The sequence below is a fragment of the Nicotiana attenuata genome, unplaced genomic scaffold, assembly GCF_001879085.1.
Source record: "Nicotiana attenuata strain UT unplaced genomic scaffold, NIATTr2, whole genome shotgun sequence".
NCBI classification, from domain to species: domain Eukaryota; kingdom Viridiplantae; phylum Streptophyta; class Magnoliopsida; order Solanales; family Solanaceae; genus Nicotiana; species Nicotiana attenuata.
The window spans coordinates 57422-77097 of record NW_017672116.1 but is presented as its reverse complement, the minus strand read 5'-3'; the positions used below and the strand labels follow the sequence as shown (position 1 = coordinate 77097).

Here is a 19676-nt window from a genome sequence, read left to right as displayed (position 1 = left end):
AGGCTGCCCATGCCACCTCTCGCATTTGCGATGCATGGCTCGCATTTGCGAGACAGGTCTGAAACACACCAGCAATTTTTATTGTTCAAAATGCACCCCGTGGCCTATTCAAAACTCACCCGAGCCCTCGGGGCTCTAAACCAAATATACACACAACCTCAAAAACATCCTACAGACTTGTTCGTGCACTCAAATCACCAAAATAACATCATGAACATCGAATTAAACCTCAAGATCAATAAAATTTCTCAAAACTTCTTTAAACATCAAATTTGCATTTAGAGTCCGAATCACATCAAACGGATCCGTTTCTTACCAAACTTCACAGAATTATCTTAAATCATATATACGACCTGTACCGGGCGGCGGAACCAAAATACGGGCCCGATACCAACATGTTCTAATCAAAATTCATTTCCAAACCTTATGAACAATTTCAGAAAACAATTTTCTTTAAAAATTCATTTCTTGGGCTTTGGACCTCGGAATTCGATTCTGGGCATACGCCCAAGTCCCATATTTTCCTACAGACCCTCCGGGACCGTCAAATCACGGTCCGGGTCCGTTTACCCAAAACGTTGACCGAAGTCAAATTAATTCATTTTATAGTCAAAATATATCATTTTTCACAGATTTTCACATATAGGCTTTCCGGCTACGCGCCCGAACTACGCACGCAAATTGAGGTGATGCTAAAAGAGGTTTTAAGGCCTCGAAACACAAAATTCAATTTAAAAGCAAGTGATGACCTTTTGGGTCATCACATTCTCCACCTCTAAAACAACCGTTCGTCCTCGAACGGATAGAAGAAGGAAGTACCTGAGTCGGGGAAACGATGGGGATAACGGCTCCGCATATCGGACTCGGACTCCCAGGTCGATGCCTCAGGAGGCTGACCTCTCCACTGAACACGAACAGAAGGAAAACTCTTCGATCTCAACTGACGAACCTGCAGGTCTAGAATAGCTACTGGTTCCTCCTCATAAGACAAGTCCTTGTCCAATTGGACAGTGCTGAAATCTAACACGTGGGATGGATCACCGTGATACTTCCGAAGCATGGATACATGAAACATTGGATCCACGGCTGATAAGCTCGGCGGCAAGCTCTTTTGCCTGGACTGAGCTGTACGAAGCCTATCCTGAATAATCTTGACCTTGTCCAAGGCATCCTGAACCAGACCCGTACCCAACAACCGAGCCTCTCCCGGCTCAAACCATCCAACCGGAGACCGACACCGCCTACCATACAAAGCCTCATAAGGAGCCATCTGGATACTCGACTGGTAGCTGTTGTTGTAGGCAAACTCCGCTAAAGGCAAAAACAGATCCCACGAGCCTCCAAAGTCAATGACACAAGCTCGGAGCATATCCTCCAAAATCTGAATAGTCCGCTCGGACTGCCCGTTCGTCTGAGGATGAAATGTTGTGCTCAACTCAACCCGTGTGCCCAACTCTCGCTGAACTGCTCTCCAGAAATGTGAGGTAAACTGCGTACCTCAATCCGAAATGATAGACACCGGCACACCATGAAGGCGAATAATCTCCCGGATATAGATCTCAGCTAACCTCTCGGAAGAATATGAGACTGCCACAGGAATGAAATGTGCTGACTTGGTCAGCCTATCAACAATGACCCACACTGCATCGAACTTCTTCTGAGTCTGTGGGAGTCCAGTAACGAAGTCCATAGTGATACGCTCCCACTTCCACTCGGGAAGCTCAATCCTCTGAAACGAACCACCGGGCCTCTAATGCTCGTACTTAACCTGCTGACAATTCAAACACCGAGCCACATATGCAACGATATCCTTCTTCATTCTTCTCACCCAATAATGTTGCCGCAAGTCCTGATACATCTTCGCGGCGCCCTGATGAATAAAGCACCGGGAGCTATGGGCCTCCTTTAAAATCAACTCTCGAAGACCATCCACATTAGGCACACAAACTCAACCTGCAATCTCAAAACTCTATCATCACCTAGGGTGACCTGCTTGGCACCTCTGTGCTGCACCGTGTCTCTAAGGACACACAAATGGGGATCATTATACTGCCGATCTCGGATACGCTCCAATAATGAAGAACGAGCGACTGTGCAAGCTAACACACGGCTAGGCTCAGAAACATCCAACCTCACGAACTGATTGGCCAAAGCCCGAACATCCAAGGCAAGCGGTCTCTCACCGACCGGAATATAAGCAAGACTGCCCATACTGGCTGACTTCCTACTCAAAGCAGTGGCCACCACATTGGCCTTTCCCGGATGATATAAGATGGTGATATCATAATCTTTCAACAGCTCCAACCACCTCCTCTACCTCAAATTCAACTCCTTTTGCTTGAACAAATACTGCAGACTCTTGTGATCCGTGAAAACCTCACATGCCACGCCATACAGATAATGCCTCCAAATCTTCAACGCGTGGACAATGGTTGCTAACTCCAAATCATGAACTGGATAGTTCTTCTCATGAACCTTCAACTGCCGCGAAGCATGGGCAATGACCTTGCCATCCTGCATCAACACCGCACCAAGTCCAACACCGGTGCCGTAGTCAGAGCTGTCTTGAGCTTCTAAAAGCTCACCTCACACTCATCCGACCATCTGAACTGGGCACCCTTCTGGGTTAACCTGGTCATCGGGGCTGCAATAGATGAAAACCCCTCTACGAACCGATGATAGTAGCCTGCCAACCCCAAGGCAACTGCCCCTTCAACTCTTTCAACTCAGGTGGGGCCATACAATACGGCGAGATAGAAATGGGCTGAGTGACCGGAGCCATATCAATGCAAAAGTCAATGTCCCTGTCGAGTGGCATACCCGGCAGGTCTGAAGGGAATACCTCAGGAAACTCACGGACAACGGGCACAGACTCAATAGAAGGAACCTCAGCACTAGAATCACGAACATAGGCTAAATAGGCCAAGCACCCCTTCTCGACCATACGCCGAGCCTTCACATAGGAGATAACACTACAGGTAGAATGACCAGGAGTCCCTCTCCACTCCAAACGAGGTAAACCCGATAAGGCTAAGGTCACAGTCTTGGAATGACAGTCCAAGATAGCGTGATAAGGTGATAACCGGTCCATCCCCAATATAACTTCGAAATCAACCATGTCCAGAAGAAGCAAATCTACACGAGTCTCAAGACCCCCAATCACAACTATACATGTACGATGGACTCGATCTACCACAATAGAATCACCCACCGGTGTAGACACATAAACAGGAGCACTCAAAGGATCACTAGGCAGGACCAGATACAGTGCAAAATAAGATGACACATACGAATATGTAGACCCTGGATTAAATAACACTGAAGCATCTCTATCACAAACCAGAACGGTACCTGTAATAACTACATCGGAAGCCTCAGCCTTGGGCCTGGCTGGAAGAGCATAACATCGGGGCTGGGCCCCACCACCCTGAACCACATCTCTAGGATGGCCTGCCGTGGGCTGGCCTCCACCTCTAGCGGCCTGAGCTCCACCTCTAGGACCTCTACCTCCACCTCTAGCACATCTACCCCCACCTCTAGCTGACTGGGCGGGCTGTGGAACACTCGGTGCCTAAACCATAGCACGGGAACCCTGATGCTGAGAGCTACTCGGTACTCGAGGGCAAAACCTAGCAATGTGACCCACATCACCACTAGTGTAGAAAGCCCTCGGCTGCTGAGGCTGCTGACCCTGACGACCTGAATGACTACCCCGAAAACTCTGAAGCGGCGGTGCACTGATAGGAGCTGGTGGTGCACTGTAGGACTGCTGATCAGAATGCTGCATCTGAGGACCACGACCGCCTGAAGCATCGTGAGAAACCTGGAGTGCCAACTGAAAGGGCCTAGGAGGATGGCCTCTACCATACAAATCTCTACCTCCAGACGAGGTACCACTGAATCTGCCTGAATGACGGGGCCTTTTGTCCGACTTTTGACCACCCCCCTGTGACAGAACCATCTCCACTCTCCTGGCCATATTGGCCGCCTCCTGGAAGGATATTTCATTCCCAGTCTCTCTAGCCATCTGAAGACGAATCGGTTGAATAAGTCCATCAATGAACCTCCTCACCCTCTCTCTCTCTCTCGGTGGGAAGTATGATCAGAGCATGACGAGCCAAATCGATGAACCTGGTCTCATACTGGGTGACAGTCATGGAACCCTGCGAGATGCTCAAACTGCCTCCGATAGGCCTCTCTCTGTGTGATAGGGAGAAACTTCTCCAGAAATAGCTGCGTGAACTACTCCCAAGTCAAAGTTGGTGGTCCGGCCGGTCTAGCCAAGCAATAATCTCTCCACCAAGTCTTGGCGGATCCAGACAAGCGAAAAGTGGCAAAATCGACCCCATTGGTCTCAACTATCCCCATGTTCCTGAGAACCTCATGACAGCTGTCTAAATAATCCTGGGGATCCTCAGTAGATGCACCGCTGAAAGTAGTAGTGAAGAGCTTGGTGAACCTGTCCAATCACCACAAAGCATCGGCAGACATAGCTGCTCCATCACCGGCTGGGCTACCACACTCGGCTGAGCTGCTCCAACTGGCTGAACTGCTGGAGTTTGAAACTGGGGAGCACCCTGCTCCGGAGTGCGAGTAGCAGGAGTCTGGGCTCCTNCAATGAACTTAATTAGCTACTAGAATAGCGACCAACGTTGGTCGCTTTTTCTAAATCCAGAGTCAAAAACGGGTTTCCCCCTCCCATTCTCTTATTTTCTTCCCAAAATTTCCCCAAATTCTCTCTCAACACATTCCCCTCCCCTTCTCTATTTTCCTCACACAAATCAATCCCTCCACCCCGCGCCACCACTGTGACCGCCTAAGCCACCGCCGGAGCCGCCGCTGCCCCTTTCTCTCCTTCTCCACCTAAAAAAAACCTAGGTTTGAATTATAACCTTGAATCTTTGTTATTTCTAGTTTTTGTTTTAATTATTTCAATATTGTAGTTTAAGGATATGAATTAGTATTTAAATTCTTTGAACATTGTATTTTATTGAGGATTAGGGTTTAGGAATTGTTTTAGTTAGCTTTGTTAATTAATTTTATTAAATAATTAGTTTAATTAGTGTTGAATTTAGTTTTGTTAGATTTGAATTATACTTTGTATTGTCTTGATAGTATAGTTATGTCACGGCCCGAATTTTCCACCCTCGGGAGTCGTGATGGCGCCTACTAATGTGAGCTAGGCAAGCCAAACCTTTAATCTAAATACTTCATTAACCAATTATTTCTTTTGAACAATTATAAGGCGATAACGTGATAACAACGGAAATTCAAATTTAAGCGGAAGACAACAATAAAATGAAATATCTGGAATCTATGTCTATTACAATTACTCAAGCCTTAACCACCCAAAACCTGGTGTCACAGTGTCACAGACAGTCAAAGATTCACTACACACAAAGTCTGAAGAAATAACAGTACACTGTTTCTGAAATAAGGAAAATGAAACAGGGAATAGAAGATAGAGCAGACGCCAGGGCCTGCGGACGCCTGCAGGTCTACCTTGGATCTCCGCGTGAACTTAATATAGCCTCCACACTACGGTCCAAAAGCTGCTCCGGGATCTGCACATAGTGCAGAGTGTAGTACCAGCACAACCGACCCCATGTGCTGGTAAGTGTCTAGCCTAACCTCGGTGAGGTAGTGACGAGGCTAGACCAGACTACCACATAAATCTGTGTAGTTCAAATATATATATATATATATATATATATATATATATATATATATATATATATATATATATATATATATATATATATATACAGCGGAAAAGCGACACAGAAATAACCAGTCAAAATGGGAGGGGGAGCATGCTGTGGGGGAGATAGCAATTCCAAATAGAAAGACATTAAATAAACGAAAGAAATAACATAACTCAGATATCAACAAGAAACAAAATTCAACAAATGCACGGCATCACCCTTCGTGCTTTTACTCTCGTCTCGTCCTCACCAAAGGAATGATATAATAGAAGTGTACACGGCATCACCCTTCGTGCTTTTACTCTCTTTCCTCACCATATAATCAATAAAATCGGCACGGAATGGTACATCGTGTGGCACGGCATCACCCTTCGTGCTTTACACTCTTTCCTCACAATAATCAATAAAATCGGCACGGAATGGTACATCGTGCGGCACGGCATCACCCTTCGTGCTTTACACTCTTTCCTCACAATACAAACAATGCACGACATCACCCTTCGTGCTTTAACGCTCTTCCTCACCCAAACAACAATCACAAACAATAGGGCAAGGGATAAATGAAATTTTGCAATAAAGATCCCGGCAAGGGAACAACATTTCAACAAATAGATCCCGGCAATGGAACAACATCAATAATATCAACATCCCGACAAGGAGGATAATAAATAAATCAACAATAGCCCGGCAAGGGTGTTAACATGATAACTTCTTTTCTTTCTCACTTTTACTTCACAATTCATTTCATAACTCGAGCCAATGCTCTAGAGATTCTATTATCACTTACACTTTCACAATTCGTTACATAACTTGAGCCAACGCTCCTCATTGTTCATGAGTCACAATTCCTTCCACAAACTTTACACAACATATAGAAACCATCACCAAGGCATGAAAGATACAACGAAGTCATGAAAATCACAATATAAAGACTCACGGGCATGCTAGACACCAACGTATAGATACTCGTCACCATGCCTATACATTGTACTCCACAATTAACACGTAGCAAATAGATACAACTCCTAATCCCTCAAGTTAAGGTTAGACCAAACGCTTACCTCGATGCCACGAACACAACTCACGCTTCAATTATAGCTTTACCCCTCGATTCCACCACCAATTCGTTCGTATCTAGTCACAAGTTACTTAATTACATTAATAAACGCTAAATGAATCAACCCCAATGCATGAAAATGAGTTTTCCAAAGTTTTACCCAAAAAGTCAAAAATCGCCCCCGGGCCCGCATGGTCAGAACCTGATTACCCATTCCCCCACGAACTCAAATATATAATTTGTTTTGAAATCGGACCTCAAATCGAGGTCCAAATCCCTAATTTTTGAAGAAACCTAGATTCTACCAAAACACCCAATTTTCCCCATGAAAATTATCGATTTGAAGTTGAAATCATGTTAAAAGATGTTAAGAATTGAAGAAAGTTAGTTAAAAACGACTTACATTGATTTGGAGAAGAAGAAATCCTTGAAAAATCGCCTAAGTGTTTTTGTGTTTTGAGAGGATATGAAAATGGGTTAAAAATTCGGCTAAGTATAAAAGTTGCAGGTCTCAGATGTGGGAATTGCGAACAGGGGTTCGCAATTGCGAACTCCGACCTCTACTGTTATGGGAAATGCAAAACAGGGCCCGCATTTGCGAACCCATAAGAAATCTGAATTTCTCGCATTTGCGAAAGGAAGGTCGCATTTGCGACTTCCGCATTTGCGACATATAGGCCGCATTTGCGATCGTAGAGGATTTTGGGCGGGGGTCGCATTTGCGGCGGGTACTTCGCATTTGCGAAGAAGGCTGCCCAGGCCACCTCTCGCATTTGCGATGCATGGCTCGCATTTGCGGGCTCGCATTTGCGAGACAGGCTTCGCAAATGCGAAGCCTGCAGGTCTGAAATACACCAGCAATTTTTATTGTTCAAAATGCACCCCGTGGCCTATCTAAAACTCACCCGAGCCCTCAGGGCTCCAAACTAAATATACACACAACCTCAAAAATATCCTACGGACTTATTCGTGCACTCAAATCACTAAAATAACATCATGAACATCGAATTAAATCTCAAGATCAATGAAATTTCTCAAAACTTATTTAAACATCAAATTTGCATTTAAGGTCCGAATCACATCAAACGGATTTCGTTTCTTACCAAACTTCACAGAATTATCTTAAATCATATATAAGACCTGTACCGGGTGCCGGAACCAAAATACGGGCCCGATACCAACATGTTCTAATCAATATTCATTTCCAAAACTTATGAACAATTTCAGAAAATAATTTTCTTTAAAAATCATTTCTCGGGCTTGGGACCTCGGAATTCGATTCCAGGCATACGCCCAAGTTCCATATTTTCCTACGGATCCTTCGGGACCATCAAATCACGGGTCCGGGTCCGTTTACCCAAAACGTTGACCGAAGTCAAATTGATTCATTTTATAGTCAAAAATTATCATTTTTCACAGATTTTCACATATAGGCTTTCAGGCTACGCGCCCGGACTACGCACGCAAATTGAGGTGATGCTAAAAGAGGTTTTTAAGGCCTCAGAAAATAGAATTTAATTTAAAGGCAAGCGATGACCTTTTGGGTCATCACAAGTTAGAATCTAGGGTTTAGGATATGAATTGAAATTTTTGTGTATGAATTGAACTTTTAGGATATGAATTGAACCTTTAGGAATATGAATTGGACTTTTAGTTTATGTATTGAAATTTTAGTTTATACATTGAAATTTTAGGATATGAATTGAACTTTTGTGGATATGAGTTGAACCTTTAGGATATGAATTGAATCTTTAGGATATGAATTGGACTTTTAGTTTATGTATTGGAATTTTAGTTTATAAATTGAATTTTAGGATATGAATTGAACTTTTGTGGATATGAGTTGAACCTTTAGGATATGAATTGAACCTTTAGGATATGAATTGGACTTTTAGTTTATGTATTGGAATTTTAGTTTATAAATTAAAATTTTAGGATATGAATTGAACTTTTGTGGATATGAGTTGAACCTTTAGGATATGAATTGGACTTTTAGTTTATGTATTGGAATTTTAGTTTATAAATTGAAATTTTAGGATATGAATTGAACTTTTGTGGATATAAGTTGAACCTTTAGGATATGAATTGAACCTTTAGGATATGAACTGGACTTTTAATTTATGTATTGGAATTTTAGTTTATAAATTGAAATTTTAGGATATGAATTGAACTTTTGTGGATATGAGTTGAACCTTTAGGATATGAATTGAACCTTTAGGATATGAATTGAAATTTTTGTGTATGAATTGAACTTTTAGGATATGAATTGAACCTTTAGGATATGAATTAAAATTTTTGTGTATGAATTGAGCCTTTAGGATATGAATTGAAATTTTGTGGATATGAATTGAAATTTAGGATTGCGGGAGGATTTTGTAGAAGGGGTTGATGACTTTATTAGACATGCAATGGAACTTCCACCAAGAATAACTTAGATACAGTACCCGGCAGAGTGGGTCTTTAATTGTTGTTCTCATTAGCGACAATGATGAGAAGGCAATGACATGTGTTTCAAACAGTGATGGTGTAGGTAGGAATTTAACATTTCCTAAGCAGATAAAAGAAGAGGTTATAGAGGAATTCTCTACTTCATTTTCCAAGAGGAAAAGAAGTTTAATTGAGAGTGACAAGGTTGATGGTAATGGAAAGTTGTCCGTTGCTCATGGCAGTTCACATAAAACAGGGATCATAAGACTCTGTGATGACAAAGTCGAAAGGAAGTTTTATTCTCAACTTTCTTCCAAGTCTGATCCGTACAAGCCTAATGGGATTGGTGATATTTCTTCGGATTCAGACAATGATTTGAGTGACAAAAGTATGGAAATGCTAATCAAAAGAATTAAAGGTAAAACGTTTTTCTTGGAAGAGAAGGATGCTGAACTCTGCATGAACGTGATATGTGCACTTTATAGGCAACAGATTTCTCCAAACTTCTCTTCCTTAGAGAAGCGTTTTACCTTTAAGAAGAAGTCTTTTCCTCTCCTTTTAATAATATATAGATATAGATAATTAAGGAAGCTAACAAAGTCACATATGATTTAGCTAAGTATGAATTCATGGACTCTTTTGAAAGGCTAAAGTTGTATCACGAATTATCTTTTTGTGTTATTATTTTTTTCCAGACCTCATTTGTGGGAATTTACTTAGCTATTTTTGTTGGTGTTATTGTTGTGTTATCATCTTTTGTATATGATCATTGACCATATTGGGACAACATATTTCTGGAAGATTAGACTAAATAATATATTTATTTTTCATATATAAATCCTTATAACTAAAAAGAAGAACACTAATAAAATAAGTTCAAAAAATAGCAGGACGAATATATCAAACAAGACTAGAGAGGAAAATACAAATAACTTATATGCACCTGCCCATATAAAATCAAATACGTTGGGGCAAATATGATGTAATTTGAAAATTGTAATGTTTGAAGCTTTGTTTAGAAAAAAGAATAGTCATTAGGAAAAAAGAAAAAGAGAAAAGGAGTGTAACATTACAGAAAAAGAAGAAAAAAAAGAGAGAGAACATTACGTCTACGAGAAAGTTATTATAGAGAATATATAAAAAGAAAAATTCAAATTCTTAGGCTTTAATCATTCTTTTCTGCAGATCCTCTTTGGTAATTCTCGATCTCATTCTGTTCTTCAATTTCCTCTCTTTCGATCATTTCTTTTTCTAATTGAGTTGTAATTTTCTTTTGACAATTCCTAGTTTATTGGCTAAAACTAAGGTTTCGATTTGTGATTTTCCATAATTCAGCTTGAAGGTAATATATTTGTGAAATTTTAACCTCCTGAATATATTGCTAAAACTAGGGTTTCTGTTTGTGATTCTCCGAAATTCAGTAAAAAGATGATATCTTTATGAAAATTTATCCTCTTTATGCTTGTAATTTTCCATAATTTGGCCTAAAAATGACGCTTTTATGAATATTTATGTTCTTTTATGTTTCTGCAATCATTTGATTTCGCTAGAACGCGTGGTTCATCTTGTGTTCATAATTTATATTCATGAACTAGATTTCTGTTGAAATTTGTTTGAATTATTTTTGTGATCAAGACCTTAGGGATTAAAGCTTGTATATGTTAAGCCTGTTCTTCAGCCAAAAAAAATCTGTTGAAATTTAGGATTCACAAGGGACTGCAATGTAATTAAGCAGATGCTTGGTTTCACTCGAAATTTTCTATTGGAATGAATCTAATATTGTATAGGCCATGTCTGTTTTTGTGATTGATTTGCCTGGATTTAAAGCTATTGTAGGATTTGTTAAGCGTGCGCAAAAGGAATTAGCTTGAGGTATTCAGAGCAATGCACAACATAAAGTGAAAGGTTCACGTTAAGCACTTGGAGAACTTTTAGAAGACAAGTTATTTGCTCCTTGAATTCCATTTCTCAATTTCTGGAATTTTATATTATTAACCCCTTTGCCGAATGATTACCGCTCATGCCTGTTGGGAGTGGTCATGAATCTAGAACAATAGCTTTGTGCATGGAATTAGGTGATCCGAATGCAAATGTGTTATAAGAGGCATGAGTGAGTATGCTGTATCTTCTCCGGCACCAATTACATATTTCTTTTGAGGCAGTTTCCATGTTTTGTACTAGACTGTCGTCAATAGCTTAGTTTTGCTTATGTGAGTTTATGTTGCTTGTCCAGATATATAATTCCATTCTGCATCTTACTTATTGTCCATCATCTTCTTCTGTGTTTTTGACACGTTTTTATGATTTTCTGATTAGGTTGTTCTGAAGGCTAATTTTTTAAACACTTGGATGGGTGCTCCTAAACAGAAGTGGACTCCAGAAGAAGAAGCTGCTCTTAAAGCTGGGGTCCGTAAGCATGGACCAGGCAAATGGCGAACGATCCTAAAGGACCCAGAATTTAGCGGAGTGTTGCGCTTGCGTTCAAATGTAGATCTAAAGGTAGAATTTCCCTCCTTTTCTTTTAGGATAAAATTCTCTTTTGGTGAGAGGAAGCTCTAGTGTCATTTGAGTCGATGAAGGTTACATAACTTAATTTTTTCTTTTAGCTATTTATTTATGCATGAAATGTTAATTTGTCTTTGTTGACGCTGTTCAGGACAAGTGGAGGAACATGAGTGTGATGGCAAATGGCTGGGGTTCTAGAGAGAAAGCAAGGCTGGCTCTCAAAAGAATGAATCAAACTCGTAAACAGGATGAGTCTTTAGTTGTTACCATTGAGTCTCAAAGTGATGAGGAAATTGTTGAAGCAAGGCTGGCGACTACTTCTAGTGGTTCTCCACAGATTGGTGGGTCAAAAAGATCTATCATAAGGTCAAACCTTGCTCATTACCTGTTACACCATGACTTAGATCGTAGCCTTCTACATTTGCTTGTGCTAACGGATTTAGTCAATCTTGGCTTTCTGCATGATCTCAAATTTTGGTAGTTTTAATTACTTTCACATTCTACACATATTATGTCCAAGTAACAATTTTTGTTTAGTTTAAAGCATTCCGACGATGGTAGATGGCTAAAAGTTGTCCTAGCCTTTTCATAAGTTTGTTAAGTTCCATTTTTTGGGTCTTATTTTTCTTGCTGGAAGGACGACATCTTTAAGTAGTGCTGCTTTGCTACTATTATAGGTTGGATAATCTTATAATGGAGGCTATAAGCAACTTGAAGGAGCCAGGTGGTTCCAACAAGACTACTATAGCTACATACATAGAGGTACTCATCTTCTTGTGAGCTTAATGTGCCAAAAGTAAGACACTCGCATGATGAGCTATTAGCTAAGCGATAAAAGGCACTCGGGCTATGGTGTGATTAACCACATTTGTATGTTTCGGAATTTAGAACAGTATTGCTTAGTTATAATGCACAATCCTCTTACTTAGGGCGTCTAACATGTTTTGGAATTTTGAAATCTTGCTTGTTGTGCAACCAATAACGTTCTGAATGGTGTTTGCGATTTGCGTTTCTTAGTGCTTACTAATTCAAGTATGAGCTTTTCTGGAAACTCATTAATTATAGTATTTGGTTTTTTCCATGTGCAGTCGTTTATTCTTTATGTGTGGCGTAACACAAGTTTTTTAAGCATCTGACTATTGGCACTCGCAACAGTAGATCAACTGCATAGAATTGTACGGGTCTAATTTTGTCTAATAATTTTAAAGTATAGATGGGTCGTGGTTTAGCATCCTGTTTAGTATGAACTGAATGTTACCTTCTATGATTGTAACACTAATCTGATGGTTCTATATTAACAATTTTTTCCTCTGTGTTTGATCTTACTTCTCTACGTTAAGAGATGGGCTCCAACGTAAGGCGCCATGTGATTAACTTTAGATAACGCATAACTGTCAACTTCCATGAAATCTCAATTCCTAGCAAAAGTTATAAATTATCGCGACATCTATCATTCTATTATACTCAGTACTTTTGATATCTTGTAGGATCAATACTGGGCACCTCCAAACTTTAAAAGGCTACTTTCGGCGAAACTGAAGTATTTAACTGCAACTGGGAGACTTATCAAGGTGATATTCAGTTTTGCATCACACTTAAATTGTTGTTTATCTTGCCCTTAGCTTAGACTGTGAAGCCAGTATGAACTCGTGGATTCAAATTCATGAATGATGATCAGTAGTTCGATTCATTCTGATTATGATAGTAAAGATATTTTTTTTGCAGGTGAAGCGGAAGTATAGAATAGCACTGATGTCAGCATTATCTGATAGAAGAAGAATGCCTTCCATTCCTCTCTTGGAAAGCGCGCAGAGGATCTCGAATAGGGTTGATCGGGATGATATGAACATGCGCACTACTAAGGCTCAAGTAGATTTAGAGTTAGCTACGATGAGGAGTATGACACTTCAAGAGGCAGCAGCAGCTGCTGCACAAGCTGTCGCAGAAGCAGAAGCAGCCATCGAAGAAGCTGAGGAGGCTGCTAGAGTGGCTGAGGCTGCTGAGGCTGAAGCCGAAGCTGCACAAGCCTTTGCAAAAGCTGCAATGAGAACACTACAAGGGAGAAGCATTCCAAGGATGGTACGATATATATAGTATCAGTTCAGTTACTTGTTTTTTCTTGATTGCATCTACCATTCCCCCCAGTCCCCCTTTCTTTTCTTTCTTTTCCTCGTAGGTGAGAGAATTTATCCTTTATCCTTTGGTGTTATTTTAGTCAATGTCTAGGATCACTGCTTGAGACCCCTCAATGAACTTGTATTAACTTTTTGTATCCTTTGGTTGATCTTCTGCTTTACGACTATGATATTTCTCTAATCTAATTAATAGAAGTTGCTGCCGAATTCTCTCTATTTTAGACAAAACATTTAGTTGATCTCTGCAGAACAACTAGGAATCTGGGACTATCTTACTACAAGAAATGGTGTTATATTCCCCAGGACTATGACCCCAGTTTCTTAATCAATGCATTTTGATAATGTAAAATCTATTAAATCTTAACTAGTCTGTAGTTGAGAGCTTCTGCACCTAGTCAAACCTGTATATTAATGAAGAATTAGGAAGCTACAGGCATATATAAACAGTGAATTGTTTTGTCCTTATTTTTCATGAGAGATGCTTGGAACTAATGAATGTGTATGCACTTTGTGGAGTTTTTTGAATCTTTTGTGGAAGAGAGAGAGCGCATTCCTTCTTTTGCCATATGAGATCGATATTGGATTCCTTATCTTGTTCTCTCTTTTTTTTTCTTTTTTTTTTAAATCCATAATTTTCGCAAGGTAGTCGTCTCCATGCAAAAAATGTTATATTCTTGCTAATATGTTAGGACATTATCACTAAGAATCCCCTATCCTGCTCTTACTGTTTCTGTCTCTGTAAATGTGCAGATGATACATGCTTGATGGATCTTCCAGAGTTGAAGCTCGATATTTTGCTGGATTCTCTTCCAGTTTCTTATTTTTCAAATCGTAGCCAACTCGCTTGTTGGCTTGTAAATATGGTAAAAAAAAATTGTGGAAATGTATAATCCAGTGTTAGTGATAGTAAAGCCTTTCGAAAATGTAGCATATTTTGTTAAGAGAGGCATAGCCATTGAAGAAACAGAGAGAACAGAGAAAGGAAGAAGAAAGTAATAGAGCAGAGTTTGGAAAATATCGAATATGTTTCTTCATGTACTGTACATGTATATATATACATACATCACTTAACCACTAACTACCTAATAATATATTAGTTGTTGACAGCTGTACATGTGGCCCACTAACTTCTAACATCCTAACTAACCTGTACACTATGCATTCTTCTCAATACTCCCCCTCAAGCTGAGGGATGGAAGAGGTTCTTCATTCCCAGCTTGCTAATCAAATACTCATGTTGTAGTTTGCATAGACTCTTGGTAAGCAGGTCAGCAGGTTGTTCCTTAGTCCCTATGTGTTGAGTCTGAATTTCACCACTCTGAATTTTCTCCCTTACAAAGTGACATCGATGTCAAAGTGTTTTGTTCTTTCATGGAATATGGGATGTGCTGCAATCTGTATAGCAGCTTTGCTATCACAGAACAACTGCACAGGGTTGTTCACTACAACTCCTAGCTTTCCAAACAAACCAACTAGCCAAGTGACTTCAGCAACAATAGTTGCCACGCTCCTGAATTCTGATTCTGCAGAGCTCCTGGAAACTGTGCTTTGTTTCTTGGACTTCCAAGAGATTAAAGCTTCACCAAACTTAGCTATATAACCAGTAATAGACTTCCTTGTTTCCACACATGAACCCCAGTCTGAATCACAGTAGGCAACTAGTTCCTTGTTACCTTTTGCTGGCAAAAACAGTCCCAATCCTACAGTACCCTTGATATACTTGACCACTCGTACAGTTGCTTCCATATGTGACTGCTTAGGAGCATGTATGTGTTGACTCGGTACTTGAACAACAAAGGCAATGTCTGGCCTTGTCATTGTCAAGTACAACAGTCTACCAACCAGTCTTTGATAGCTCCCTAGGTCCTCAAGTTGTGCATCTGTAGAGGCTTCCCCTTTGTTTATGAATTCATCAAATGCTACTGAGGTGAGTTTATGATTGAACTCAAGAGGTATAGCAACAGGCTTTCCACCAGCCAATCCCAGCTCAAACACTAGCTCAAGAGCATATTTCCTTTTATTCATAAAAATTCCTTCTTTAGATCTGGAGAACTCAATTCCCAGAAAGAATTTTAATTCTCCCAAGTCCTTCATTTTGAACTTAGCTTGCAAGTCTGTCCTCACTTGATGAATAAGCTCCACATTGTTCCCAGTAACCAACAGGTCATCAACATAAACTAAGATTACTATCAGATCACCACCTACCCTTTGTGTGAAAAGAGAGTAATCATAATGAGACTGGACAAATCCCATGTCCTTGAGAGCAGAAGTCAACTTCAGGTTCTACTGTCTAGGAGCCTGCTTGAGTCCATACAAGTACTTATGCAATCTGCATACTTTCTGATGACACTCCCCCTGGCTGGCAAAGCCATCTGGAATCTGCATATAGACCTCCTCAAGAAAGATTCCTTGAAGAAATGCATTGTGCACATCCATTTGAAAAATAAACCAATCAGATGCTGCAGCCAAAGCCACCACAAATCTCACTGTCACCATCTTGGCCACATGAGAGAAAGTCTCTTTGTAATCCAACCCTTCAAGCTGACTATACCCCTTAGCAACTAGGCGAGCCTTATACCTCTCCACCTCCCCAGTGGACTTATATTTGACTTTGAACACCCACTTACAGCCAATAGAAGTCTTGCCAGGAGGCAGATCAACAATGGACCAGGTCTGATTTTCCTCAAGAGCAGCAATCCCAGCCTGCATGGCTTCTATCCACTAAGGATCAATGCTTGCCTCAGCATGGGAAGTAGGCTCAGACACAGCTGAGTATGCAGCAATACAAGCCTGATAGGCAGGAGACAGCTTGTCATAACAAACATACTGGAAAATGGAATAATTGCAGACTGCTCCTTTGGAGGGTACAACATAGTCTTTTAACCATATAGGAGGAACAGAGGTCCTAGATGAATTCCTAATATGAGGTGGAGCAGCAATAGGAGAAGGACTGGATAGTGGAAGAAGATCAGAAGGTAGCTGAGTAGAATCAACTGATGGACTTGAAACAGAAGAAGGAGACTCAGCTGTAGGAGTTCTAGGAGAAGGAATGTACTGAGGAGAAGAACAATCAGCTTCTAACAGATTCAAAATGGGAAATAAAGGGGAAGAACCAGATATGTTATGCTTAAAAGGAAAGACATCCTCCTTAAAGACAGTTGCCTTGCTTACAAAGAATAGTTTTAAGTGAAGACCATCTAGAATGTATCCCTTTTGCACAGAAGAATAGCCAAGATGGACAGCAGGAATGGCTCTGGGGCTAAATTTATCTGTTTTGCTAGTAGAAGTGGCATAGCATAGACTGCCAAAGACTCTCAAGTGTTGGAGAGATGGGACCTTGCCATAGAGTTTCTCAAATGGAGATGCTCCTTTCAACAAGACAGTAGGCAATCTATTCAAAAGATAGACTGCTGTAGAAACACGTTCACCCTAGAACTGGAGTGGAACAATTGCTTGAAACCTCAAAGCTCTTGCCATGTTAAGAATAATCCTGTGTTTTCTCTCAATTTTACCATTCTGCTGAGGTGTGTAGAACAGAAACTCTGATGAATAATTCCATGCAACAACAAGAGACTAGTTACCTGCTCATTGAAGAACTCAGTACCATTTTCAGACCTGAGACACTTAACCTTGTTATCTAATTAAGTCTGAACTAGTGGTAAAAACATTTTCAACACAACAACAGATTATGCTTTTGTGTTCATTAAGAAGAGCCATGTGTACTTAGAGAAATCATCTACCGATGTCATAAAGTATCTTTACCATCATGAGTTGGAACCCTCTATGGACCCCAAACATCAGCATGCACAAGTTCAAAAGGAAGAGTAGAACAAGAAATGCTATGAGGAAATGGCAGTCTAGATTACTTAGCAATAGGACACACTGTACAATGATAGTCTTGCATAGGAATGTGAGGTAAACTACTAATTTTTTGTAGAACTTTCATAGGTGCATGTCCTAATCTCTTGTGCCACAAAGACACAATACAATTCTTAGTAGACTTAGGAGGGACTGTCTTATTGAGACTAGAGATAGTATTTATAGAAGATGCTAGATTGTTAATGGGCTTTGCATTCTGCTGCTGCACTGAGTCTTCAGGCAAATTTAACTTCAGGATGTAGAGTCCACATTCTTCTTTACCAATCCCCATTACCTTCCCACTCAAGAGATCCTGAAAAAGACAGAAATCAGGAAAGAATGCAACAAGACATCTTAACTCCTTTGTAAGCTTTGAGACTGAAAGCAAGTTGTATTTGAAGTTTGGAATGTATAATACATTCTGTAATGATTTAGTTCTGAAGATTGTAGAAACTCCAGTGTGATTGGTAGCAATCTGCTCACCATTAGGAAGATGAACCTTGTTATGGTCTATACTAGTCAGATCTTTGATTTCACTTAGTAACTTGGAATTATGTACCATATGGTTGGAGGCCCCTGTGTCTACTATCCAGTTACTATTAACTAGATGAGACATGAAGGCTTTTATAGTACCTGTGTTATTCATAGTTGCTGCATTTGCCACTGATTCTACCCGCTTGCCTTTGTTCAGCATATGTAGGATCTGATCATATTGTTCTTGAGTAAACATTAGAGCAAGGGAAAATTGAGGAGTAGGTTGTGAAGTTTGTTGAGGAGTAGGTTGAGGAAGGTCAAAAGGTTGAAATCCTCTAGCAGTAAATGCATTGTTCACCTGAGGACCTGAGTAACCCCTTCTCTTGGCCTTGAAATCAGTAGGGTATCCATGGAGTTTATAATAAGTGTCCTTGGTATAACCTTTCAAGTGACAGTAGTCACATTGTAGTGTAGGTCTCTCAAGACTATTTCTAGGTTTGAAGCTGTTGTTTCCAATTCCTAAGTTAGCTTTACTCATCAGTGTTGTTGAATCACCAATGCCATCACTTAAAGCTGCATTGTTTTTCCTTTGACTCTCAACATTAACTACCATAGCATATGCCTGGTTAACATTTGGAAGTGGTCGAATCATGAGGATCTAATCTTTAGCATTGTCAAAAGAATCATTTAAACCAGTCAAAAACTGATACAATTTCACAATACTCAGTAAATTTGGAGCTACAATGTTCATTATCCATGCTAAAACAATAGCATTACATCGATCCCAAAGTTCATGAAGACTTGGATCATAAAGCTCTTTCCTACAGGTTCCTACCACAAAATCTAACTTGTTTTTGCCATGCAACACAATTTTTATAGATCTACTCCAAAAAGAGTAGTTTTCAGATCCTCGAAGCTGAATCGAGATGAGAACAACACCTTGAGTATCAGAAGGATGAATATAAAAAGGATGATTGTGATGAACCAAGTCAATATTCTGAGTATCAGATGTAGGTGATGTAACAATGGTCGAAGTAGACTCATTTTATTTAATCGCCATACTAATTTTGTAGACTTGTAGATTGAAGAGAATTACTTACTCAAATTGTTGTAAAAGTTTAGAAAAGTTGGTAAATTTGCTCAAAATCAGCAAACCCTAACTAGAAGAAGAGATTGTGTCTTCAACTGCAATTTGAACCAGATGAAACTGATTCTAGATTCGACTAGCTCAATTGTATATTCTCCTTACTCGTCCGCCATTGTTGAATCCACCGGAATTAAGCCGTAGCTCTGATACCATGTTAAGAGAGGCATAGCCATTGAAGGAACAGAGAGAACAGAGAAAGGAAGAAGAAAGTAATAGAGCAGAGTTTGGAAAATATCAAATCTGTTTCTTCATGTACTGTACATGTGTGTATATATATATATATATATATATATATATATATATATACATACATCACTTAAACACTAATATATTAGTTGTTGACAGCTGTACATGTGGCCCACTAACTA

The 19676-nt window shown here is 40.0% G+C and overlaps 3 protein-coding genes across 7 annotated transcripts; 1 reads left to right on the top strand and 2 right to left on the bottom strand.

Moving 5' to 3' along the window:
- The first annotated feature begins 10179 nt into the window (after positions 1-10179).
- Positions 10180-14939, top strand: LOC109211925 (telomere repeat-binding factor 1-like). 5 transcript variants are annotated; one of them, XM_019375525.1, is made up of 8 exons: positions 10180-10384; positions 11026-11299; positions 11506-11688; positions 11846-12060; positions 12372-12456; positions 13182-13265; positions 13405-13773; positions 14580-14757. In XM_019375525.1, the coding sequence occupies exons 3-8, from the start codon at positions 11539-11541 to the stop codon at positions 14592-14594; spliced, it is 918 nt and encodes a 305-aa protein (XP_019231070.1). In that variant the 5' UTR covers positions 10180-10384; positions 11026-11299; positions 11506-11538; the 3' UTR covers positions 14595-14757. The 5 variants fall into 5 exon arrangements, with proteins under 5 accessions (XP_019231070.1, XP_019231069.1, XP_019231068.1 ...); XM_019375524.1 differs by having other exon boundaries at positions 11017-11299; XM_019375523.1 differs by lacking the exon at positions 11026-11299 and having other exon boundaries at positions 14580-14939.
- A 222-nt stretch (positions 14940-15161) lies between these two features.
- LOC109211919 (uncharacterized mitochondrial protein AtMg00810-like) lies at positions 15162-16082 on the bottom strand. Its single transcript, XM_019375516.1, has one exon. It carries the CDS (start codon positions 16080-16082, stop codon positions 15162-15164), a length of 921 nt encoding a protein of 306 aa, XP_019231061.1.
- Positions 16083-16550: 468 nt separating this feature from the next.
- On the bottom strand, positions 16551-19461 carry LOC109211918. Its single transcript, XM_019375514.1, has 5 exons — positions 19411-19461; positions 18106-18819; positions 17770-18000; positions 17342-17410; positions 16551-17258 (listed from the first exon to the last, which is right to left on the bottom strand). The coding sequence occupies exons 1-5, from the start codon at positions 19459-19461 to the stop codon at positions 16551-16553; spliced, it is 1773 nt and encodes a 590-aa protein (XP_019231059.1).
- Positions 19462-19676: the final 215 nt, after the last annotated feature.